General features: G+C 50.5%; 2 protein-coding genes across 9 annotated transcripts in view; one reads left to right on the top strand and one right to left on the bottom strand.

Moving 5' to 3' along the window:
* LOC101044371 (uncharacterized protein C1orf226) overlaps positions 1 to 20,639 on the top strand; it is a 317,762-nt gene extending 297,123 nt beyond the window's left edge. For 7 of the 8 annotated variants that reach the window (XM_074390240.1, XM_003943383.4, XM_010331245.3 and 4 more), the window contains 3 exons: positions 31 to 183; positions 15,355 to 15,682; positions 17,008 to 20,639. In XM_074390240.1, coding sequence (XP_074246341.1) covers positions 31 to 183; positions 15,355 to 15,682; positions 17,008 to 17,506 — 980 coding nt within the window. In that variant the 3' untranslated portion in view covers positions 17,507 to 20,639. Of the gene's footprint in view, positions 1 to 30; positions 184 to 447; positions 12,507 to 15,354; positions 15,683 to 17,007 lie in introns of those variants that run through there. The other variant, XM_074390243.1, reaches the window with a different exon arrangement.
* On the bottom strand, positions 6,888 to 9,955 carry SPATA46 (spermatogenesis associated 46). Its single transcript, XM_003943385.3, is given in 4 exon segments — positions 6,888 to 6,944; positions 6,946 to 7,457; positions 8,106 to 8,219; positions 9,853 to 9,955. Coding segments are annotated over 4 exon segments (786 nt in total).
* Positions 20,640 to 22,735: the final 2,096 nt, after the last annotated feature.

Raw genomic sequence — 22,735 nt, 5'->3', positions numbered from 1 at the left:
CCCCTCTTCTGTCTCTTGTCTCCCATGCAGTGGGCTCCCAGGACAGCTTGCTGGAGATCACCTTCCGCTCCGGAGCTCTGCCTGTGCTTTGTGACCCCACAACCCCTAAGCCGGAGGACCTGCACTCGCCGCCGCTGGGCGCAGGCTTGGCTGACTTTGCCCACCCTGCGGGCAGCCCCTTAGGTAGGCGCGACTGCTTGGTTAAGCTGGAGTGCTTTCGCTTTCTCCCGCCCGAGGACACCCCGCCCCCGGTGCAGGGCGAGGCGCTCCTGGGCGGGCTGGAGCTCATCAAGTTCCGAGAGTCAGGCATCGCCTCGGAGTACGAGTCCAACACGGACGAGAGCGAGGAGCGCGACTCGTGGTCCCAGGAGGAGCTGCCGCGCCTGCTGAATGTCCTGCAGAGGCAGGAGCTGGGCGACGGCCTGGACGATGAGATCGCCGTGTAGGTGCCAGGGGCCAGGAGATGGAGGCGGCGGCGTGGCTGGAGGGGCCATGTCTGGCTGCTGCCCGGGTAGGGGATGCCCAGCGAATGTGCGCTGCTGAGGAGAATGCCAGCCAGGGCCCGAGAGAGTGTCAGGTTTCAGGAAAGGATTTGCGATTCTGCTTTGGAGGATAAAGTGGGGGAAAAAAATCGGATTCTCAGAGGTGAATCAGCTCCTCTTCTACTTGTGACTAGAGGGTGGTGGGGGCAGGGCCTTCCAGAGCGCATGGCTTCAGGAGAGGGTCTCTCTCCAGGACCGCCAGGCTGCTGGAGGACCTGTCCCTACCTGCTACATCCTCAGGCTCCCCCGCTTTGTCCGCGATGTCCCCGTACCCCCTCACTCTCCCCGTCTCCATGGTCCCGACCATGAAGGGAAGCCATGCGTACCTTCTCAGGTACTTTGTTTCTGGATATCAGGATGCTGTGAGTTGCCTAACCCTTCCCCGACCTTTATGAGAGGAATTCCTTCTCCAGGCCCTTGCTGAGGTTGTAGAGATTGAGTGCTCTGGGCTGCAAAAGCCAGGCTAGTCCTTGTAGTGTGAGCATGGATTTGGAATGTGTCACAGCGGATAAGCTTTTAGAGGAACTGAATCCAACATTTTCTCCAGCCGGACAATGAATGTTGCTTCAAAGGAAGCCTTGAAGCTTTAACATGGTTCAGGCCCTTGGGGTGAGAGCCCAGGGGGAGGATAGCTTGTTTGCTGCTCCCAGTCACTTAGATCTGATTCTTGTTTTGAAAGTGCTGCCCTGCCCACCTCCTGCCTGTAGCCCAGCCCATCTAAATGGAGGCTGGGAAGTGCCCCTCACCTCCCCTGTGTCCTGTCCAGCGGAAGCTTTTGCAGCACTTTACCTCTCTGAAAGCCCCAGAGGACCAGAGCCCCCAGCCTTACCTCTCAACCTGTCTCCTCCACTGGGCAGTGGTGGTTAGTTTTTACTGCAAAAAAAAAAAAAAAAGAAAGAAAGAAAGAAAAAAAAAAAAGGAAAAAAAAAAAGTGAATGCAGGCTGTTAGCTGAGACTGTGAGACTGTGTTTGTCCACTCTTCAGAATCACTGCCACTTGGGTCAGGGACCACAGCCGTGTCACCCCTGGCCCATCTCTCTGGGTGCGTGCCTTGAGCACACCTGTCAAAAGTGCCATGTGCAGTCGTCTTCTCTTTTACGATCTAGGCGTTGCCTAGGGATCACCACTCCTTAACAGGCTGGCTGGGGCATTGAGGAAAAGCTCCTTTGTTCCCGTAAGGCCAGAAGTGGCTGTTAACAGATTTTCAAATGCCTGAAGAGATTGCTGAGACCTTCTAGAGTCATATGTTCAGGGAATTAAGTCGTTATCCTAGACAACAAGCTACAGATGCAAACTGCAGTATTACCGGAGGGTCAGTCAGTAAGGATATGATTGCCCCAAAATGGAGTTCATCGACCCTAGCTTTGCTCTAGAATTTACATAAATAAAAGTGCAGCCCTCTCCTAGTGGCCCCAGTTGGATTTCTTGTAGCCCAGAAAGTCCAAATTAAAGGAAATAAATGCAGTTTTATGTTAGCCCTCCTTGGTGCATCAGGGTGTCAGCAGAAATAGGATAGGGTGGTGTGTGTGTGTGTGTGTGTGTGCGTGTGTGTGTGTTTGTATACACACTTACGTTTATATATCCATGTGTGAAGAAAGGCGTATACATATACGTAGGATTGTGACCAGACAGAAAAGAGTGGGGATCTCCAGGGTATTTGAATCAACAACAGATTTGTGTTTTCTAACGTGCATTTAGTTGGGGAGGCATGGTTCTGTTTGTTTCGTTTTGATCTAATTTGCCGTTGGAAATAGGTGCAGGTACATGGAGAAGGAAGAACTAGGAAAGTGAGATCCACGAAACTAAATGAGCAGCTGTCAGGAATCCAGTGTGGCTGAGCCTACCTAGCTTATGAAATCTAACCCAGGGTTCCTTGGGTCTGAGACCGTTTAGGTTATTAAGATTTTGAACATCCAGAGGAGTGAAAAGTCTGTTTTCTGGACGCAAGCAGGAGCTGAGGATAAAGCCAGAGGCCAATGGATTAGGTGTGTGGAATGTAGGTGGAGAAGGCTTGTATGGGATGTGGACAGGGAGGGTGAGGAAGGTAGTTTCTAAATGGGCTATAAAAGCTTGAGATGGGATAGAAGAAAGGAAATGGAGAGATTAAAGAATTGGAGAAACCAGTTATCTGTGTTGCTGACTTTGGGACCCATTCAAGACTCTTGCCCTTGGGGTGTTCCATGGTGGTTTCTTCGTGCCTGGGCCCCGTCTTTTCCCCAGTTCAGGCCCTCCCTGGAGGACTAGTTTGTGTATTGGCATCCTCCCTAGTGTGACCTAAATCAGTGCACTCTTAGTGTGTGGAGATGGGAGACAAAAGACAGAACTAGGAGCCTTGAAGGATCACCAGCCACCGACCCTCCATCAGGGCCGACTGGGCAGGAAAGGGAACGTGGCAGACCTGATTTCCCAATGATGTCACCCTGTCCTCCTCCCTCCTTGCTTCTTGCTCTGCTAACTCGACTCTGCCTTCCTCTTTTTCATCCTTCTACTCTGCCCTATATGGAGGACAAATGGACACCAGGGGTGCTGACCTTATTGGTGCCTGTCCCAGCCTGCTCCAGGTGCCAGCAGACTCTCGTACACAGGAGGCTCCCACAGTTATGGAGCCAGGAAAGAATTTCTCCGCACTGGATGAACTGTATATGGGATTTAAAATTATATTCCTTATATTCCTGCTTATATCAATGCTCTCTCTGTAAAACCTCTTCCTAGCCTCGTTTCTCTCAACTGATCTTGTTTAGGAGTTGTATTCCTTTTATTTACTCTTTGCTTGACTGCTTCCTCCTAACCCTCTACCTGCTAGCCCTCTACTCCCTAAAACTGTTGTGTCATTAACTCTGTTGGATCAACTCTCTGGGAAAAGATTCTGTTAATGTAAGTGCACTTACTCCCTGGATGTTGTCACTAGTCTAGTGGCTTTTGCTAAATAAACCTTTCTTATTTCTAAAAGCTTTTCCATTGTCTTTTCTTGCTGCCTCTATTCCACCTGCTCCTTTTCTCCCCCTCACTTCTAGCCCACTTCCCAAGCCAAGTGGCATCAGCTCTGTGACATGGTTCCCAAGGGCGTGGGATTGAGGAAGGACAGGTTCCCTGAAGGAGGAAAGGAAGATGGTGACTTCATTTACGCTTTCTATAGATGAGACCTGCAGGATCAGATGTTATCAGTGGTTCTTAACTAGGGATGATTTTGCCTCACCAGGGGACATCTGACAATGTCTAGAGATGTTTTTGGTTGTCACAAAGCTACTGGCATGTAGTGAGTGAAGCCAGGGATGCTGATCAATGTCCTACAATGCACATGACAGCTTACCACAACAAAGAATCATCCAGCCTCAAATGAGGTTGGGAAACTCTTGTCTACACCCGTTTTTGCTGACTCTGCTGATCCCAGTTTTTTTCAGACTCCAAATACTAGAATATGCAGGTAGTAGCAGCCAGTTTGTTTTTTGGTTTTGGGATTAAAATTTTAAAGCAGAGTCTCACTCTGTCCCCCAGCCTGCAGTGCATGATTATGGCTCACTGCAGTCTTGACCTCCCTGGGCTCTGTGATTCTCCCACCTCAGCCTCCCAAGTAGCTCAGACTACAGTTGTGTGCCACCACACCCAGATAATTTTTGTTTTTGTTTTTGTTTTTGTTTTTGTAGAGACAGATTTCACCATGTTGGCCAGGCTCTTGAGTTCAAGTGATTTTCCCGCCTTGGCCTCACAAAGTGCTGGGATTACAGGTGTGAGCCACCACGCCTGGCCAGCATCAAGTTTTGAGTGATTGAAAAATTACTACATCATAGATACTTGCCAAAATCACTGTATAATTGTATAATTAAGATTATACAGCTCATGCCTGTAATCCCAGCATTTTGGGAGGCCAAGGCAGGCGGATTGCTCTAGCTCAGGAGTTTAAACCAGCCTGGGGAACACAGGGAAACACCATCTACAAAAAAAAAAAAAACATGAAAATTAGCCGGGTATGGTGGTGAGTGGCTGTGGTCCAGGCTGCTTTGTAGGCTGAGGTGGGAGGATGGCTTCAGCCTGGGAGGCAGAGGTTGCAGTGAGTCAAGATCACATCACTGTACTCCAGCCTGGGCAATAGAGCGAGACCCTGTCTCAAGAGGGAAAAAAAAAAAAAGATTATACTATTTCACTGACTTTATGACTGAATGTCTGTAGTTGGTAGAAGTTTGAATAGGTCCGTTCCAGAAATGTTCATATTGGAGACAGAATAGGCTCCTCCCCATACCTACCTGGGAGGATTATGTATCACTGAGACACAGCTCAGCAGAGAAGTCCTGACTCATGAGAATGTAGGCTTCTCTGCAAGGTGTAGAAATGAAAGGGCGGAGAGGCTGGTAAACAAGGGATTGTTTGAGGAATGTGGAGCTGTGGGATCGCACAGAACAGACTTTACAGAAGCCAGGTCACTTTGGCTGGAACTTTTAGCTATTTTGCAGGCAGAGGATGTATTAGGCCTGATTCTTTGTCAGGCCCAGGCTAGAGAGAAACTTGGAAAAATTAGATCAACTGGGTTCACATGCCCTTTGTTCTTTTCTGCCTGAGTAAACTGAGCTGAGCTTTGTATCCCATCTGTAAAATGGGGATAGTATAAACCACACAAAGCTACCGTGGAGAGTAAATGAGATTGCATTTAAAAGTACCCGGTAGAGGGTGCCTGGCAGTGACCCAGGATACAGCACAATTTACCTTTCAGGGAGCTTCCTCCCACCTGCACCCGTGTTGCTCATGCTCTGTTCAGTGCTGGGTGCTTTTTTCTGCTCTGCTAAAACTTAGCTCCATACTGAGAAAATGCCTGGGGTTACACTGATAGTACATTAAATGTGGAATATGGAAAATGCCTCGTCTTTATGGAGAAGACACTAACCATGAGCACCTGCCAGGCAGGATGGGCATGTACCGTGGCACCTTGGCTCAGTCCGTGGCCTGCTTGTTTTCCCTCTCATGACATGTCCTGGGCATGTTGTACAGATGCCATAGAGGAGGGGGCGTGGAGTTGACGAAGGACAGGAGACAACAGTAGCTCAGAGTGAGGACTAAGAAGATTGCCCAGAGCCTCTCATTTGCCCTTTCAGGGCACAGGGTCCTGGGAATGATGTCAGGGCTGCATGGAGACCCCCACACCCTGGACTGGACGGGTTCTGACCTTGTCCTGGCTCCCAGCCCAGCAGTCAAGTGGACTCTGGGATGCAGGCTGGGTTGGGTTGGTAAACAGAATGGGGCGAGAAGCATGAGGGCACAGGGCTGGAGTGGTCTCACGGCATATGATACGATGGGGATCGAGCCCAGCCTCCCTCCCACACTGTGGGGAACCAGAGAACCGTGAATGAGAGTTTTAGCAGCACACTGATAACCAGAGCAGCTCTGCTAAGCCATAGAGTAAGACTCAGGAGGAGAAGCCATTGCGAGGTGAGGGAGAACCCTCCACGCCACCTGCTGGCCAAGCTCTGAGAGAGGCAAAGACTAGGGGAGGGTTTGTGCCAGGGTTCCTGCAAGGCAGTGCCCACTGCAGTGGAGGGGCCACTGAGTCATCAGACAGGTGAAGAAAGAGGTAAATGAGGCTTGAAAGGACCACCAGGAAGCATTTGGTGCTTTCTAAAAACCACCTTACAGTCAAGATAGGTGTCCTTGATGCATCGCTGATGCTTATTTGTCTTTCTGGGTCAGATGGGCTGGGAAGTTCACTCAGAAATAGAGGAAGAGACAGGGCTGCCCACTGGGCACATTACTTGGTAACAGGAAGCAATAGGTTCCTATGTTTACCTGCCCATTTTGACCTGGCTCAAAGCAGCCATGAAAAGATGTCTCCTGGGTCAAAAGTGATTCCACCCCTCAGAAGATCTACCATCAAAGAAGCCTTTAAAATGGCAGAGATTCTTCCCCATGCAAACAGGAGAGGGCATCCAAAACCTTCTCCCCAGGGTGGAAAAGGACTGACCACATAAGAACCAGGCAGAGGCCAGGACCCTAACACAGTGGTTCTCACAGCTGAGCTGTATCAGTCACCTGGAGGGCAGGTTAGAACACAGACATGCCAGCCCGAGCCCCACAGTTTCTGATTCAGTAGGTCTGAGGAGGGCCAGAGAGTTCCCAGGGATGCTAGTACTGCTGGCTGGACACCTCTCTTTGAGAACCTCTGCCTTAGAGGATATTCCCAAACTTTAGGTATTGCGTTTATTTTTAAAAGCGAGAAAGAGAAGGGGAGGGAGTGTGTCTGGTGTTACTAGGCAACCATTAACTAAAAGGGATGGGAGCCGGGTTCTGGGAAGGACAGCAGGCGCTATGACGTGACCTCAGACTGGACAGAAGGCTGTGACTAGCTTTATTGGCATCTCTCTAGAGACATAAGTCGGCTTCACTGCCAAGTTGCCTAAGGTGTTCAGCAGGACTACTTGAAGGCCTGGCAGCTGCCTAAGGAGAGCCTGTCTCCCAGCAGGGCCTTCTGCTCCTTGCTCCAGAGGGCTTTGAGTTTGCGGTAGTACACTTTGCAGCTGAAGCCCTCCCTGAAGCCCCTCCTGATGTGGCTCTTGAGGAAGTCCAGGGTGGGGTACATGCGGCAGCAGGCCACGCACTTGTAGCCATTCTGCTGTGCTGAGTGCCACCTGGAAGCCATTAGGATGTCCTGGGATGTGATGGAGTCCAGGCCATGTCTGAATTTCTTGGTGACTTCTCGGGGGCAAGTGTTCTCTGTGGAGGAAGAGGACGAACAGTTGCTCTCAGCCATGTCCTCAGAAAGGCCGTGGTCCCACTTGCCCTCATCCTGCTGCTCCTCTGGGAAGTTGTAGGCCTCCAGGTGGCGCTCTCTGTCTGCACACACGAAGTAGCTGTAGGGGGAGAACCAGGGCCTGTAGATGATGCAGTTCCGCCTCAGCTGCTCCCCGTGCTGGCTGTCCCCGAAGCTGTAGTCTGCAAAGGAAAGGACCATGTCTGAAAGCAGACTGGGGGCAGGGGAGCCAAGGATGCCAGCAGAAAGTCAAGAAGCAGACATCAGGCATGACCTCCGTTACTTCCACCCCACCAGGATTGCAGGTCTGAGAGCAGACGCAAGACTGGGGAGGGCAGCTCAGGGCATTCCTTCTTGCTGCATTCTTTTTCTATGGTACAAATGGCCGGCGGATTGTGGGGTGAGAGAGGCGGCTGCTTTTAGTTAGTAAGCCTTGGTATTTGTCAAGTCCTTCCTTTCCTGGAGACACCGTGTCCACTGAGTCCTCTCAGGATAGACGCAGGTGACCCAGCAGACAGACAGACCATCCGCCTCCCACAGTTCCTCTTTTCGCCGCCCATGGCAGTGACCCTTTTTTCAGCCTCACTGCCCATCCTGATCCCTCTACGGCCCTCTCAGCCAGAAGCTGCTCTTGCACAGGAGAGGGGAGGCAAGGCGAGAGCCCCAGGCCTGCGGTGTCTACCGAAGGAAGAAGGGCCAGAGAGGAGGATGCAGGTGACAAGCTGTACATGGGGCTCTGGCTTCCAGACACCTCATCTCCCTTAGGGAATCAGCCCCTGTTCATCCTTAGCTTCCCACACATTCCCACCCAGAGTCAGAGAAGGTCTCACCTGGTGAGAGCACTGTATTTTGCACCCCTTGCTGGACAGTGATGCTTTGGTACTGGGGTGGCAGGGCCTGCGCTGGGCTGGATGCCTCCGTGGGCACCGTTGTCTTTGCAATGTCTGCGTTACAGAATAAACACTCTGGTGAGCTAAGCAAGGATGAGATTCCACTTCTTGGGACTTCCCCCCCAACCAGGCACACCTAGAGGCTCATCCTCTGTACTTTAAGGCATCTCAAAGCTGAAACAGAACAGTGACCTCTCAAACTCAAGCAGCTAGAGCTATTCTGGATGACATCCTGAGGAATTCCGAATGGGGCCATTTCAGGCCTCAGAAAGATTCTCTGGAAAATGGGATTTATGATGTGGCCCAGACGACACATCTCTGCTTGGCCTGCCCCTCACCTGACCCTCCTGCATCTCATCACATGGATGACTTCACTCTGCATTGACAGTCTCCTGGGCATCCTGACACCCAGAGTCACCAGCTGCAGAGCAATGTTGCATGCCCCCTTTGAGGATTGTCCAGTTGAAACATCTCATACCCACAGTCAGGGCTCCCGTGGGCCATCACTGCATGGCACACCCTGGAGTAGCTGCTAACACTTGGACAAAAAGCTGACCTGCCTCAAATCCCAGAAAAGCAGCTGTGTTCAGTTTGGGGGATAAATTTATAGATGTCATGTATGTAGACAGATGGATGCTTAGGAGGCCACCTCCACCAGGTGGTATGTCTCCATTTGACTGTTCGCCTGGGGATTTTTTTTTTTTTTTTTTTTTTTTTTTTTTGAGATGGAGTTTCGCTCTCGTTACCCAGGCTGGAGCGCAATGGTGTGATCTCGGCTCACCACAACCTCCGCATCCTGGGTTCAGGCAATTCTCCTGCCTCAGCCTCCTGAGTAGCTGGGATTATAGGCACACGCCACCATGCCCAGCTAATTTTTTATATTTTTAGTAGAGACGGGGTTTCACCATGTTGGCAAGGTTGTTCTCGATCTCTTGACCTCGTGATCCACCCACCTCGGCTTCCCAAAGTGCTAGGATTACAGGCTTGAGCCACCGCGCCCAGCCTCCCCTGGGGATCTTGTTAATAGCACGGGTACTGATTCAGTGGGTCTGGGGTGGGAGCCTGAGATCCTGCATTTCTAACAAGCTCCCAGACAATGCAGACGTTGTAGGTCTGAGACCGTATTTTGAACAGGGAGTCCTCAGGGTGTCCACCCTCATTCCATGATGTGCTCATCAGTTTACCCTGCCGCTTAGACTTCTCATGGTTTGCTACTCCAAATCCTCTCCAAGATTGTCAAAACAGAGCTAAAACTAGTTTCTACTCTATGTAGACATACTGCCACCTCGAGATTCCATGCACTCTAGGGGGAAAAACTTGATGATAACTGGAGGCTGAGGCAGAAGAATTGCTTGAACCCAGGAGGCAGAGGTTGCAGTGAACTGAGATTGCATTGTTTCACTCCAGCCTGGGTAACAGGAGCGAAACTCCATCTCAAAAAACAAAACAAAACAAAACAAAACAAAAAACAAAAAACAACGTTTCCCCCTTTCTTTCCTTACTAAGAATGAATATACAGCAGGAACTACTTACCACAAATGCAGCATTTTGAAAAGTTATTTTCTCCCCATATGTAATTTGACTTTCTCACTAAATCTTGGTCCTATAACATGATCTGGTAGAGTACTCAATTATAAGCTTCAAAAAACCCCCACATCTTTGTGGCCCTGGTGGCACCAGAATTTACCTGACAGGCTGGTGGCACGAGAGGACATAATGTTGGGAAAGGCACTCAGGGCAGAGGAAGAGATTTGAGGTCCAGAGATGCTGAGGAGTGAGAAGTTCTCCATGTTCTGACCACTGCAGGGTACAGAGATCACACACCTGCTCTGGAGAGGCTGGCTGGGTTGTCCAGACGATAAACATTCTGAGCGCAGTTGATGTCACAAGGCACATGATTCCACTTCCCAACTAGGTGACCTTTGAAAGATGAGTGGAGGCTACTGCAAGCAAGATTAAAATGTGTAAAGATTGTTTGTAACTTGCCATTTACCAGTGGCAAGCCCTGATTGAGAATACCCAGAGAGAAGGAATAATACAGTAAACATATTGTAGAGGCGCTGTCTGTCCCTTCTATCTTTATTTTCATCACTTTTCTGTGTTGACACTGTCTACCCCAACCCCTCCAGCCCTGGAAACCTCTGTCCTCCCTGAATACTCTTCCTTTTCTTCTCCTTTATCAACCTAATTTCTGTCAGCAAATATATTTGTTTTGGTTTAGTTTTTTAAGGTTTATATATTTTTTCACATTTTCTTCAGAAATTCAAATTCATAAAAGTTGCAGTAAGAGGCTGGGGGCAGTGGCTCAGGCCTGTGATTCCAGCACTTTGGGTGGCCAAGGCAGGCGGATCATTTGAGGTCAGGAGTTCAAGACCAGCTGGACCGACTTGGTGAAACGCCCATCTCTACTCAAAATATAAAAATTACCCGGGCATGGTGGTAGGCACCTGTAATCTCAGCTACTCAGGAGGCTGAGGCAGGAGAATCGCTTGAACCCAAGAGACAGGTTGCAGTGAGCCAAGGTCACGCCACTGCACTGCAGCCTCAGTGACAGAGTGAGACTCCGTCTCCAAAGTTGCAAAAATAAAATCAATACAAAGAACACCCGTATGCCCTGTATGCAAATTTTCCTATTAACCTTGGATCCCATTTGCTTTATCAGTTCCCTTCCCCCTACTCCCTGCCCTATGTGTGTGTGTATACTTAATTTTTTCTCTGACTATTTGAAGGTAAGTCATAAGCACTATGTCCTTTTACACCTAAGTACTTCTATGTGCATTTCTTTTTTTTTTTTTTTTTTTTTTTTTTTTTTTTTTTTTGAGACAGAGTTTCACTCTTGTTACCCAGGCTGGAGTACAATGGCGCGATCTCGGCTCACCGCAACCTCCACCTCCTGGGTTCAGGCAATTCTCCTGCCTCAGCCTCCTGAGTAGCTGGGATTACAGGCACACGCCACCATGCCCAGTTAATTTTTTGTATTTTTAGTAGAGACAGGGTTTCACCATGCTGACCAGGATGGTCTCTATCTCTTGACCTTGTGATCCATCTGCCTCGGCCTCCCAAAGTGCTGGGATTACAGGCTTGAGCCACGGCGCCCGGCCCTATGTGCATTTCTTAAGAATAAAGACCAAATATTATTTTCAGTGGTTGGTGCTCTTTTTAGCAAGTGACTAAAACACAAATGAGTGGCTTACTCAATACTGTTTTGCTCGTTGTTTAAGTCAGTTTGATGGGGAGACTCTGGGACTCCAGAGAAGCAAGGTCACCTCTCTGTTTCGTTTGTCCTATAACAACCTTGTGCACTGGCAAGGTGTGGAATAAGGTGAAGATGACTGTGACAGTTGGAAGCTAAGCTGAAGGTGCCCCTTTCTAGATTATCACAACATGTCAACTAGATACAGAAAAGGGCTGCGGATCTAAATGGCAGGTATGTTTATGCTGCATGGGAGCTCTGGCCCGCTCTGGAAATAGTGATGAGCTTCTTTTGCAGTGGTGTTGAGCATGCATGAGTGGAGTGTGAGTTAGCTTCTGCATATGAGAGCCCAGAGTTGTCTTCCTGTGTGTATTTACTCACAGTACTGGAACAGTCGGCCGACAATGGGGAGAGCATGATTCCCCTCATGTTCCTCCCCCATGGCCTGGTTTGGAACATTAGGATGTGTTGGAAAGTAAATTGAAGCCTCATACTTTGGCAATTTGGGGGGCATCTGCAATTTTATTTTAGCCATTATGGTGTAGAGAAAGCTTGAGAGTATGGGCATCGGCTTATGTGACTTCTAATCCCCCTCTGCCATGAGCTACCTGTGTGACATTGTTCAAACCTCTCTGCCACTTGGTTTTCCCATATTATCACTTTAGACTAAGTTGGAGTGGACACACGTCTTCCTGGCTAAAGCCCAGTGATTTACATGTGGACAGTAGCATCCCTGTGAGTGACACACACAGGACCCCCAGGACTTAGAACTGCATTCTGTCTTAACCCATCACATTTCTCCCACTGCCAACTTCAGACTCTCCCACTGGAACCTCAAATCTAATGTAAAGGGGGCTCAAAATACTGGCGGGAAATATGGGAGGTGGAGTCTCTCAGTGCCTGTGTAGAGTTTAAAATATGACCCTGTTTTGATTTAGTCACTGATAAGCTTGTGGGAGCCTGGTGGTTCAGGGTGCACACCACTCCTCATAGCAGGGCCCTTGTCTTGCATGCTATGTCCTCCCGAGGTATGCTGCTGCTGGTGGCCCAGGCAGGAGGTGACACTCTCAAAGCGATTGGTCACTACGTAAAATGTGTCTTTCTCTTGTTTGTTTCCCACCTGCTTTCTGAGCTCCTTTCTCGGACAGGTAAGATATCCTATTTTTTGTGGATGACTTACATCCCCAGATGCCCTCCTCTGCTTGAGTTGTATGCATGTTGGGGGCGGGGGCTGTTGGGAGGGTCGCCTGGCTGGGGTGCAGTCATCTCTCCTCCATTGCCATTATTTGCTGAACCACCAAGCGTCTAGTCCAAAGGCAAGAGGGACAATGTGTGGGGGTCATTAGAGCCATCATCAAGAAAGGGACCCATTGCACATCCTCAGATATGGGGATAAAGTGACCCCCAGCCAGAGCCCCACTTCCACTTTCACCAGTTCTCCTGGTCTAACCTCAAGAGCCCCTGAAGACCACTACCATAGAGGAGGTTTTGAGTGGCTTTTATAAACGGAGAAAGACTTGTGAGCAGTTTCCCTACAATGCCAGCCCATCACGCACATTTTAAGAATTCATAGAAAAGTCAAATTTAGTTGAACAAACTTATTAAATGGCTACTAAAGGCTCTATCATATAAGACCCTAAGCTAGGCATTGTGGAAGATGAAGAAACACTTCAGATGCTGTGGCCTCTCAAGGAGCTTACCATTTTAAGACAAGGTGTATTTACTGGAAAGATTTAGACAAGTGTAAAGGGAGTGCATGATAGGTTATCTTTCAATTACTTGAGAATTCAGTGCATTTTATAGACTATGTTATGAAGGATAGAGAGCAAAAAATACAGGAAATCCAAAATGGTGCATAATCCAGAGTTACGTTTGTTACTAAGAGTCTTTTAAAAATAATAGCTCATAATTTACGAATCACCTTGGCAGGTGTTTTTGGTGCTGGCCTTTTTAAAAACGAATATGTCTGCTCCAAAAATTCACTTTAAACCAGTAAGGAAGCCAGCAAGGAAATGTCTGATTTGGGAAGTGGTGGCAATTTGCCTTCCCCAAGCATTTTGTATGGTTTCATTATGGTCTATATACTTTCTGGTTTGGGAGAATATAGTTAAATGGTTTGGTTTCCAAATCTTCTTTGCTAGTTTGCGATGACGTGATTAAAGAAAATAAGAACGATGTGGGACCTGACAGGCAAATTGTGCCAAATTGGATGATGTGGCAAGATACGCACTTAGGAGAATCATCAGGAGTTGACCCTGCTTGCTGTGGAGCAGGCTGGAAGCTTCTACTAGAGTGGTGGGTCTATCTGGAGCCCAGCCAGCTCAGGTCCTGTGTCCAAGGGATCCTGTCATAGTGTTCTCTGGCCTGTCCTCACCTTGCAGTGGTGAAGATCACAGGGCTCATCTGCAGAGAGCAGTCTTCGCTCCTCTTCCCACAGCTTTTCCTCCCTGCCACCCAAAGGCCCTTAGAATGTGGCGTATCTAGGTAGTTGGCCTAGCAAGGATAGAGCCACTGAAACCACAAAAAAGGTTGCCACCGGCCCAGGATGCAGCAGCACGGGGCAGAGAGAACTGCTTTACACAAAAATTCAACAGAAGAAAAACCACCCTAACCCCAGTTACTCTCAGAAGAGGCTCAGTGAGAATAGACACTTAGCAGAGGTGTTGACAAGGAAAGGAGCCTAGTGATCAAATGATCCGGTAATCGCCTTCCCTCAGACTGACAACTTATCTGGGGTAGTTGTTATAGACAGAAACCTTGATCCAGGTTCCAAGGCCTCAGAGTAGGTCTGGCTGCCTGATGACTGAGCTGGATTTCCAGATAGGGAGAAGATGCCCAAGTGTGAGCGTGTGGACAGCATGGCTTAGAGCCTGGCGCTCCAGTCATTTCGGTAACAAACTTTGAAGCTACTATCTTGGCCACCACAGTTTTCTATCTACAAAATGGGTGTTGGTGATTCAAGATCTGTACTGAGCACCAGCTATGTGCCAAACCCAGGCTAGGCATTGAAGATACAAAGGTGAATGAGGCATGGCCTCCTTGCAAATCTTTATGACCTAACGGGTTTATACCCAGCTCTTTGAGTTCATTTTTCAAGCCAAAGAGGATCCCTACAAGAAGGACCATGTACCAGACATATATAGGCAGCTATTCCATGATCCAAAGCAGGGCAGAGCTGTGGACAGAACCCTGAGCTGTGGGTTAGAAGGCCTGAGTTCCAGTTCCAGCCCTGCTAGTATTTAGCTGTGTGACCTCAGGCACTCCCTGCATTACGCGGAGTCCCGCTTGCTTCATTTATAGGTAGATATCCTTCCATGCAGCACCTCCCCAGGGGGTTGTAAGGATTAAGTGAGCTGATGTTCATTAGGATCCTCGTGCTTCACTGGCACCGATTACCTATCCATTTGGTAGGTATGGATTCTGAACCACCGCTTAGCATCTCTGCAAGAGCTGGCCCACTTGCTCAAGTCCTACCTCTGTAGACCTGAGGAGGGGCTGCCCCATTTTTCGTGGAGAATATGTGCTGTACTCGTGTCCTTCAGTAGGGAGCATCTAACACCAAGCCTCATCCATGCCGTCCCTCCACCAGCTTCCAGCCCTCTGAGAGCTCAGTACGTACCGAGGGCGATATCAAAACGGCAGGTTTCATTGCTTCATCCTCATGTTTTCTTTACTTCAAAGGGCCTGGTGATTCCAAGGTAAAGGGGCCAAGCCATGAGTCAAGGAGGCAGGCTTAAAGGGACAATTTTATTTCTTTATGGCTAGCATTAGTCTGATTAACGTGGGTGGGGCAGAGCTAGAATTTCTAGTTTTTCTGCCATCTGCAGTGGAAAGTTCAAGAGTGTCTTTGCTGGCTCTTTCTTGAATATTTCCAAAGCCTTGGAAGGTTCTAAGTTTTGGTTCTAAGTTTCCTTTGCATAAGGAAAGCTGAATGATAGGGCACAGGTCCTGCTCCCCTTTTCTCATCGTGTCTGTCTGTCCCCTCTTTGTTCATAGTTGACCACGGCATGTTTGAGAATTTGAACACAGCCCTCACTCCAAAGCTCCAGGCCAGCCGCTCCTTCCCCCACCTGTCCAAGCCCATGGCCCCCAGCTCTGCCCCTCTGGGCTCTGCTGAGCCTGTGGGGGCGGGACTCTGGGTGGGCAGCAGCCAGCATCTCAAGAACCTGGGCAAAGCCATGGGGGCCAAAGTGAATGACTTCCTGCGGAGAAAGGAGCCCTCCAGCCTGGGCAGTGTGGGCGTGACGGAGATCAACAAGACCGCAGGAGCGCAGCTGGCCAGCGGGGCTGACGCGGCTCCAGGGGCCTGGCTGGAGGATGAAAGGTAAACCCCTCACCTGCCAAATACTCATGCCCTCTGTGGACCCACTTGAAAAGGTGTAGGGACAAACTATAGTGTCTCCACAGGACAACAGCCCCGAGGAAGGGGTGTGAGATTGTCCTGTACAGAAAAGCTGCAGGATCAGGCCACACTCGGGAGCTGGCTTCCCCTTCCACAGACACAGCTGAAGGTTGCTGAGTGCCCACCATGTCCTCAGCCCTGTGCTGTGGAAGGTTACTGAGTACTCACCATGTCCTCAGCTCTGTGCAGCTGAAGGTTGCTGAGTGCCCACCATGTCCTCAGCCTTGTGCTGTGGAAGGTTATTGAGTACTCACCATGTCCTCAGCCCTGTGCAGCTGAAGGTTGCTGAGTACTCACCATGTCCTCAGCTCTGTGCAGCTGAAGGTTGCTGAGTACTCACTATGTCCTCAACTCTGTGCTGTGGAAGGTTGCTGAGTACTCACCATGTCCTCAGCTCTGTGCAGCTGAAGGTTGCTGAGTGCCCACCATGTCCTCAGCTCCGTGCAGCTGAAGGTTGCTGAGTGCTCACCACGTCCTCAGGACTGTGCAGCTGAAGGTTGCTGAGTACCCACCATGTCCTCAGCTCTGTGCTACTGAAGGTTGTTGAATACCCACCACGTCCTCAGCTCTGTGCCACATGCTTCGGTTGCATCATTTTTTCTAGCCCTCCCAGCAGCCCTGGGAGGTAGATGATATTTCCATCCTGCAGATACCTCATTTTCAGACAGGTAAAGTAAATAGCTTGAGGTCCCAAAGTTAGTACTTGGCACAGCTGGATTTGAACCCAAGTATTGCCCAGAAGTTCTCCAGGTAGATTCTGATGCCCGGCCATAGCTGAGAACTGCTGCCCTAGACTGTTGCTTGTGGAGACACCTGAGCCTGTCAGAGCCCACAGGGGCAGGGCAGGAGAAGGCCCCTGTAGCAGCCCTCCTGTTCTTCCTCCTCCTACCAACAGACCCTTTCCAGGCCTTGTTTTAAACACCTGTGCATCTGAGGCGGGAACGCCCTCCGCAGGCCTTATTGCATGGGTTCTGATTTGACAAAGTTCACCAGTGGTCTTTATCCTGTCTTCCAGAGGCCAGTATTTTGTGTTGCTCTGAGCACTGAGTGAGCATGGACCAGGCCAAAAGTTGCTGTTGTGCTGAAGTTGCTAAAACCTGCATGCCAAACCAAGAACTAGACCCAAGGAGTAGAGCACTCATTAGCAGGGGTGGGTTGAAGGTGCAGTTGCAGTTGAAGAGGAAGGAAGGTGGACTGGTGGCTTGTTGTCCTTAAGCTGTGTGTGTTTGTTGTCATTAACCTTACAGGTCAGTCCTGCAAGAAGCATTTCCTCGACTGGATCCTCCACCCCCCATAACCAGAAAGCGAACCCCTCGGGCCCTGAAGACCACCCAGGACATGCTGATTTCATCACAGCCTGTCCTCAGCAGTCTGGAGTACGGGACAGAGCCATCACCTGGGCAGGCCCAGGACTCCGCTCCCACTGCCCTGCCTGACGTCCCAGCAGACGCTTCACAGTCAGAGGCCGCCATGGAAAGAGAAGAGAGAGGCGAAGTTCTGCCCAATGGAGAGGTTTCCCTGTCAGTACCTGACCTCATCCACAAGGATGGCCAGGACGAATCCAAGCTAAAGATGACGGAGTGCAGAAGGGCCTCCTCCCCCAGCCTCATCGAGAGGAACGGTCTCAAACTCAGCTTGAGCCCCATCAGCCTGGCAGAGTCCTGGGAGGGCAGCCCCCCTCCTCAGGCGCGGACCTCCAGCCTCGACAATGAAGGTCCTCACCCAGACCTGCTGTCCTTCGAATAGAGCCTCCGCTCTTCCCCACCGAGCACCACCCTTGTCTTCCTGTCGTCACCTCCACTGTGCACACTGGCCCTAGCCCCAGCTCCGCTGTGCCCTTCGTCTGCCTCGTATGAGGCACCAGCAGACAGCCAATGCTCCACCATGGGATTTTGCAGGGCTGGAAGTCCTTGAGTAGTGCTAGTTAAAGAGTCTATCTGCAGAACGGCTAAAGGACTCGATGTCGTCTTGAGCCTAGTTTTCTGCAACCTCCTCTGGATGGGCTGCGGCCATTGGACACTGGAGCTCCTCCACTCTTGAGTTTGTCCTGGCTTCTCAGTGAACTTCAGGGCCACCAGCCCAGGATGATGGATCTTGTAGGAATTCTCTTTGCCTGTCCCCCACATTTCACCTCCTCCCCTGCTATTCTCCCTCCCACAACCCGGTCCCTTCTCTCTCCTCCCTGGCGGGTCCAAGGCCCCTGGCTTCAATGGGAGCAAGGCTGGGTGAGAAATGATGGGTTTGGCTTGATGATGGGCCCTGGCCTAGAAAGCCACACACCCAGACCACAGCCCAGCCATGGCTCCTCTTGGTCCCAAGACAGCACAGACCCCTGGTTGCCATGTTTGCTCTGCCCCTGGGATGGAGGCCAGAAGAGATGCTTACCAGGCCTGAGACCTTGAGAGTTCACCCAAGGCTTGAACGCTGCTACCACGGGTTCCCAAGGTTTCCCCCGATCTGGTCAGATGTTGAATACAAAATGTGGGCATTCTTCACGGAAGGAAAGATCAGGCTTCCCTTGCTATGTGTGTGAAGACAGAGCCAGGCCCCAGCAGATGCAGCCGAGCACACTCTGATTTTGTTTTGTGGGGAGGGCTCAGGAACTTGGGGGTGGTTTTGGCATTCAGGGCTGGTGCTAAAAATCCAGAGCAGAAGCAGGGAGAAGGGAGTGGAGACGAGACAGAGAAGAGTGATCACCAGGGATCAGAACAGCTTTTCAGGGGCCACCTTGCAACCTCAGATGATGCCGTTTCAGGCCCTGGGCCTGCTGTGAGAGCCAGAGTGAAGCACATGCAAGATTGGCATGTGAGAAGAACATGGGGGCGGCGGGGGGGACCACTTTCAATTAAGTGGAAGTGCTTTGTGCTTGTGCTGAAGTTGCCTGGGCCTCCTGCAGCCCTGGACCTCACAGAAGCGGCCCCAGCCTGCCCTTCCCTGCCTGCCCTTCCCTGCCTTTCTTTTATGCTGATGCTAGTGGGCTTTTTTCCTGCTTTCAGGATCTGTGTAAGGGACGGACCGGGTTCATCCAACCTTAACTGGTTCCTGCCCTCCCACCTGGATTTACCCACTTTTGTGTTCCTGTCTCCCACCAGGGGTCCTATTATGCTGTCCTCCTGTGGCCAGCAGACCCTGTAAGGGGGTGATCCCAATCCCGGGGGTCTTTGCATCCCTTTTCTTGAACGAGGTGTCTGGTTCCCTGGGAGAAGGCTGGGAATGGCACATCCAGCCAGGGCAGGTGGTACGGCATCCTCCTTCTGGGGTTCCTGTGGCCTCTCCTGTTCCATTCATTCTTTGGCTTCCCACCCATAAGCTCTGGGACATCCAGGGCTTGCTTCCAAGCTCTTCTTACCTCCAAGCTTCCACTCCCCTTCCCACCACCACTGCCATATAAAATGCCCATGCTAACTCCTACAGAACGAGTAGCCTCAGCAGGATCGCTAGGATGTGGGTGTCTTCCTGCATTCTTGCTTCTGCATCTGTGTGGCCTTGCCACAGCCCTCCCACCACTTGCCTTCCATTGCCTTCCTTCTCCCAGAAAGCCAGACTTCACCACGTGCTCACCACAAGCTGTCTCCGCTCCTTCGTGAGGGTCCCTGCAGGGGGGCACCTGCAGGCCCTGGTGGAGTAAGCAGGGCTTATGTAAACATTCTTTCTCCGAGGATGCGATATCTGACCCTGAAGTCAGAGAAGGTCTCAGGACTAGCATTCGGGGTCCTGTGATTTTCCCAGAATGGTGCGCGGTATCACACAAAACATCAGAGCTGAGGATAGCGATGGAGTCCCTAAACACATCCTGGAAGCAAGCCACTTCATCTGAGCTTCCAATACCAGGAGCGTGGTTTGTGCTTTGATGGGAAACTTAGAAAGCCCCTGCTCTCTGGGGCTTCTCCTCTTCTAGAGCCCAGGGTGGCTCTGGCCCAGTTATATAGCAGCCATGGGTTCAGGGATTGCAGGTGCAGCCTTTCTTAAGTACCCCGCCTCCACTTTAAAGCCCAGCTGCTGCTGAAGTCCAGACTCTTAGACCCAGGATGAGCAAAAGGATCCCACCAGGACGTCCAGGACCATTGCCAGGGTGACCCCAGAGTTCTTCAGACTTATGTCTGATACTGAATACAGCACCACGGGACCCTGCTCCAATCTAACTGCCTACAACCCACCCGTCTGCCTGCTGCAGAAGTGATGCTGCTACCTTGGGAGGCTCTCTGAGACTGGGTTTCTGGTCTTAGATGCTGCAGCTAGTACCTGGTGCTAGGGACTAGGTGCTCCCCAAAGCTCAGCAGGATGAGTAGCTACTACTCATTCTGCAGAGGGCTTGGCTCAGACCAGGTCTTCCATCCAAAGCCTCATCTGGTTTCCACATCCATCTCAACAGTCTGGCCTTCCTGTGACTGAAGCCTGGCGGCCACGCCCCCACTAATCCCACACAGCGAGTCCAGCTTCTCTGGGAGCTCGGCCCTCAGTTAGCCCCGTCCATGAGAGGGCAGAGTAATGAGGAGGAGTAAAGGACCTGTCTTCTATGTTCACCTAAGGAAGTTGGGACCACAGGGTCTTTTATCTCCTTGTTACTCCTCAGCGCCACAGTAACCCCCTACTCAGCACACAGCTTTATCCTGGTAGATTATCAGGCGAGCTTCCAGAACCTGGCAGGAGGCTGGTGTATCCCCCTGCACAGAGGGAAGTGTATCTGAATGCTGTGTATGTGGCTGATATGGAAGACACACGTGTATGCAACCCATCAGCTTTTGAAGAAGATTGGCTCCAGTTTGGAGGAGGAAGATTACAGATCTATTCTGAGTATTTTTTAGAGAGTTAATATTTATATTTTTAGAATTTTCTGGTAGAAGGAAATTGCACAATAAAACAACTTGGTTTGGTTTGCTGGCTCTGTCTGTTTTTTCTCCTGACTGATGGGAGTGGTTGGTTTCCTCGAGGCTGACTTGCTGGGTGGTGGGCATTGGCATTTTCCTTTGTAAGCCTGGAAAAGTGAGAAATGAGGGAGGTAGAAATGTGAGGAAGATGAGCACTACCGACACCTCCAGCCTGAATCCTTCGTGGGCAATGACTTCTGAGGATGTGTCATCCTTGGCTCCCTTGACTGGCCACTGTGACAGAGAACCTCTCCCAACCTGACCTATTGCTGTTTCAGGGGCACCATCATGATGTGCACAGGAAGGACCCTCCTTGGAAGGAAGTGGACATGGCCATCGGATCACCCTCTAGCCCACTCATTCTTTACCTGGGTCCACAGCCCTCTTTCACCAAGAAAAAGGTGGAGCTTTGCATTCGTGTGGGCACCTTCTTCTGGAGACAGACCAGAGCTCTCCGCTTCTCAAACAGAGTCATCAATAAATGTCAGTGATTTGGACTTACGTACTTCCTGGGAAATTGCCGCCAAGGGCCACCCTGGACAGGGACATTCTTGATGCGAGAAGGTGGCTCAGAGAAGAGCTGGCCTGGAGTCCCTTTGCCCCATTGCTGCCCCTAGGCCAGTGTCAGATCCAAGGACCCAGAGGACCCACACAGATGAGAATTGGCCAGGCCTTTATCCTCCTTAAAAGGAAGGAAGTGGGGAAGAAACAGGAAGGGAAGGAGGGGCTTGGTTCACAGAGGTCACGCACGTTTCCAAAGGGAAACATGGGACGTTTCTGTGCAGGCCTCATGTGCAGCTGTGACTGTGCCTGGGGTTGGATTCCACAGTTCCACCTGTAAGGGCTCCCTGGCTCCCTGTCAGAGGCGTCTCAGGCATGAGGCTAGGTCCCTAATGTTTTCTGCATCTTGTTGCATTCCCACACCTTGTTTCTCAGAGGAGGGGCAAGACGAGAACAGCTGGGCTCTCAAAGGTTGCTCGCTGTCTCTGGAGTGGGGTGTGTCCTGATTGTCCAGGGAAAGCAGGAAAAACACAACCAATCCACCACGTTCCACGCATGGGAAAAGGCATTGAAAATACTTAAAACAGCAACTTTTTTCTTTGTGAGTATGCTGCGGTGGCTTTTCAGACGCCCTCTCCCACTGAACAGCTTCAGAGCTGTTTCTGCAGTCGTTCAGGTGCGAAATGTGCTTTTAACATGCCTTTCTCTCCCACTATTATGCAAAGTCGTTATTTTCATCTAAGATCAAGTATAGACAGTTCTAGTGTAAAAAAAAGTTTCTGAGGAAATTTTAAGTGTAGAAATGGAAGTGCGTATGTCGTGTTTTTTCATGCTGTGCTCTATGCTGAGCCACAGTTCTAGAATCTGGGGGACAAAGATGCATTTATTGAGGCTACATATCCAAGCCCCTACCTGCCGGGCACTAAGGGCTATCTAGGGCACAGTGTTGACATTGGTGGAAAAGTGGCACGTGGTCCTCTTTCTCCATTCTGAATGGATGTGGACGCCATCATACCTGCCCTCCCGGGCGCTATGCAAACAGGGTATGTGATCAGGCTGTGAACGTGCAGTGGAATCACCAAAGTAGGACTCTGGTGAGGCAATCAATTTCAGCCGAGACAGTGCTCGTTTCCTCTGGACTAAATCTGCCGGTAGTAGTTGCTGAAGGAAGCACACTCACAGGCCACCAGAAAACCCACTTCATCCCTTACGTCTCTGCCCAAGCTGGCGGGGACCCCAGCTGGTATGCAGACTTAATGAAATTAGCTGACCCGGGAATGTACTCAGACGCTATCCTCATCTCAGAAAATTCCTGCTGGGCTGGTTTAATCTGCTCCCAGATTTCACAATCCCTTTGAGGTCAGTGAATCCTGGTAGTGTTCTAGAACTCTGTGCTTGGACTCCCTGTCCTCTCTCTTCTCCCCTCCCCACACTGTGGAGTTTCCCAGGCCAGCCTAGCTGTGGTGGCAAACTCAATGATGGCTTCTGTGAGATTTTGGCCCTCAGAGTGCCCTGGCCTTCAGTCGCCCAGTTCGCCGCTCGGGTTTGGGACATGCAGTCTGGAGCCTCCCACTGTGGCCCCTCTGTGAGTGGGAACAAGTAATTA

The sequence above is a fragment of the Saimiri boliviensis genome, chromosome 19, assembly GCF_048565385.1.
Source record: "Saimiri boliviensis isolate mSaiBol1 chromosome 19, mSaiBol1.pri, whole genome shotgun sequence".
In the NCBI taxonomy this organism is placed as follows: domain Eukaryota; kingdom Metazoa; phylum Chordata; class Mammalia; order Primates; family Cebidae; genus Saimiri; species Saimiri boliviensis.
This window is presented reverse-complemented; position numbering and strand designations above follow the sequence as displayed.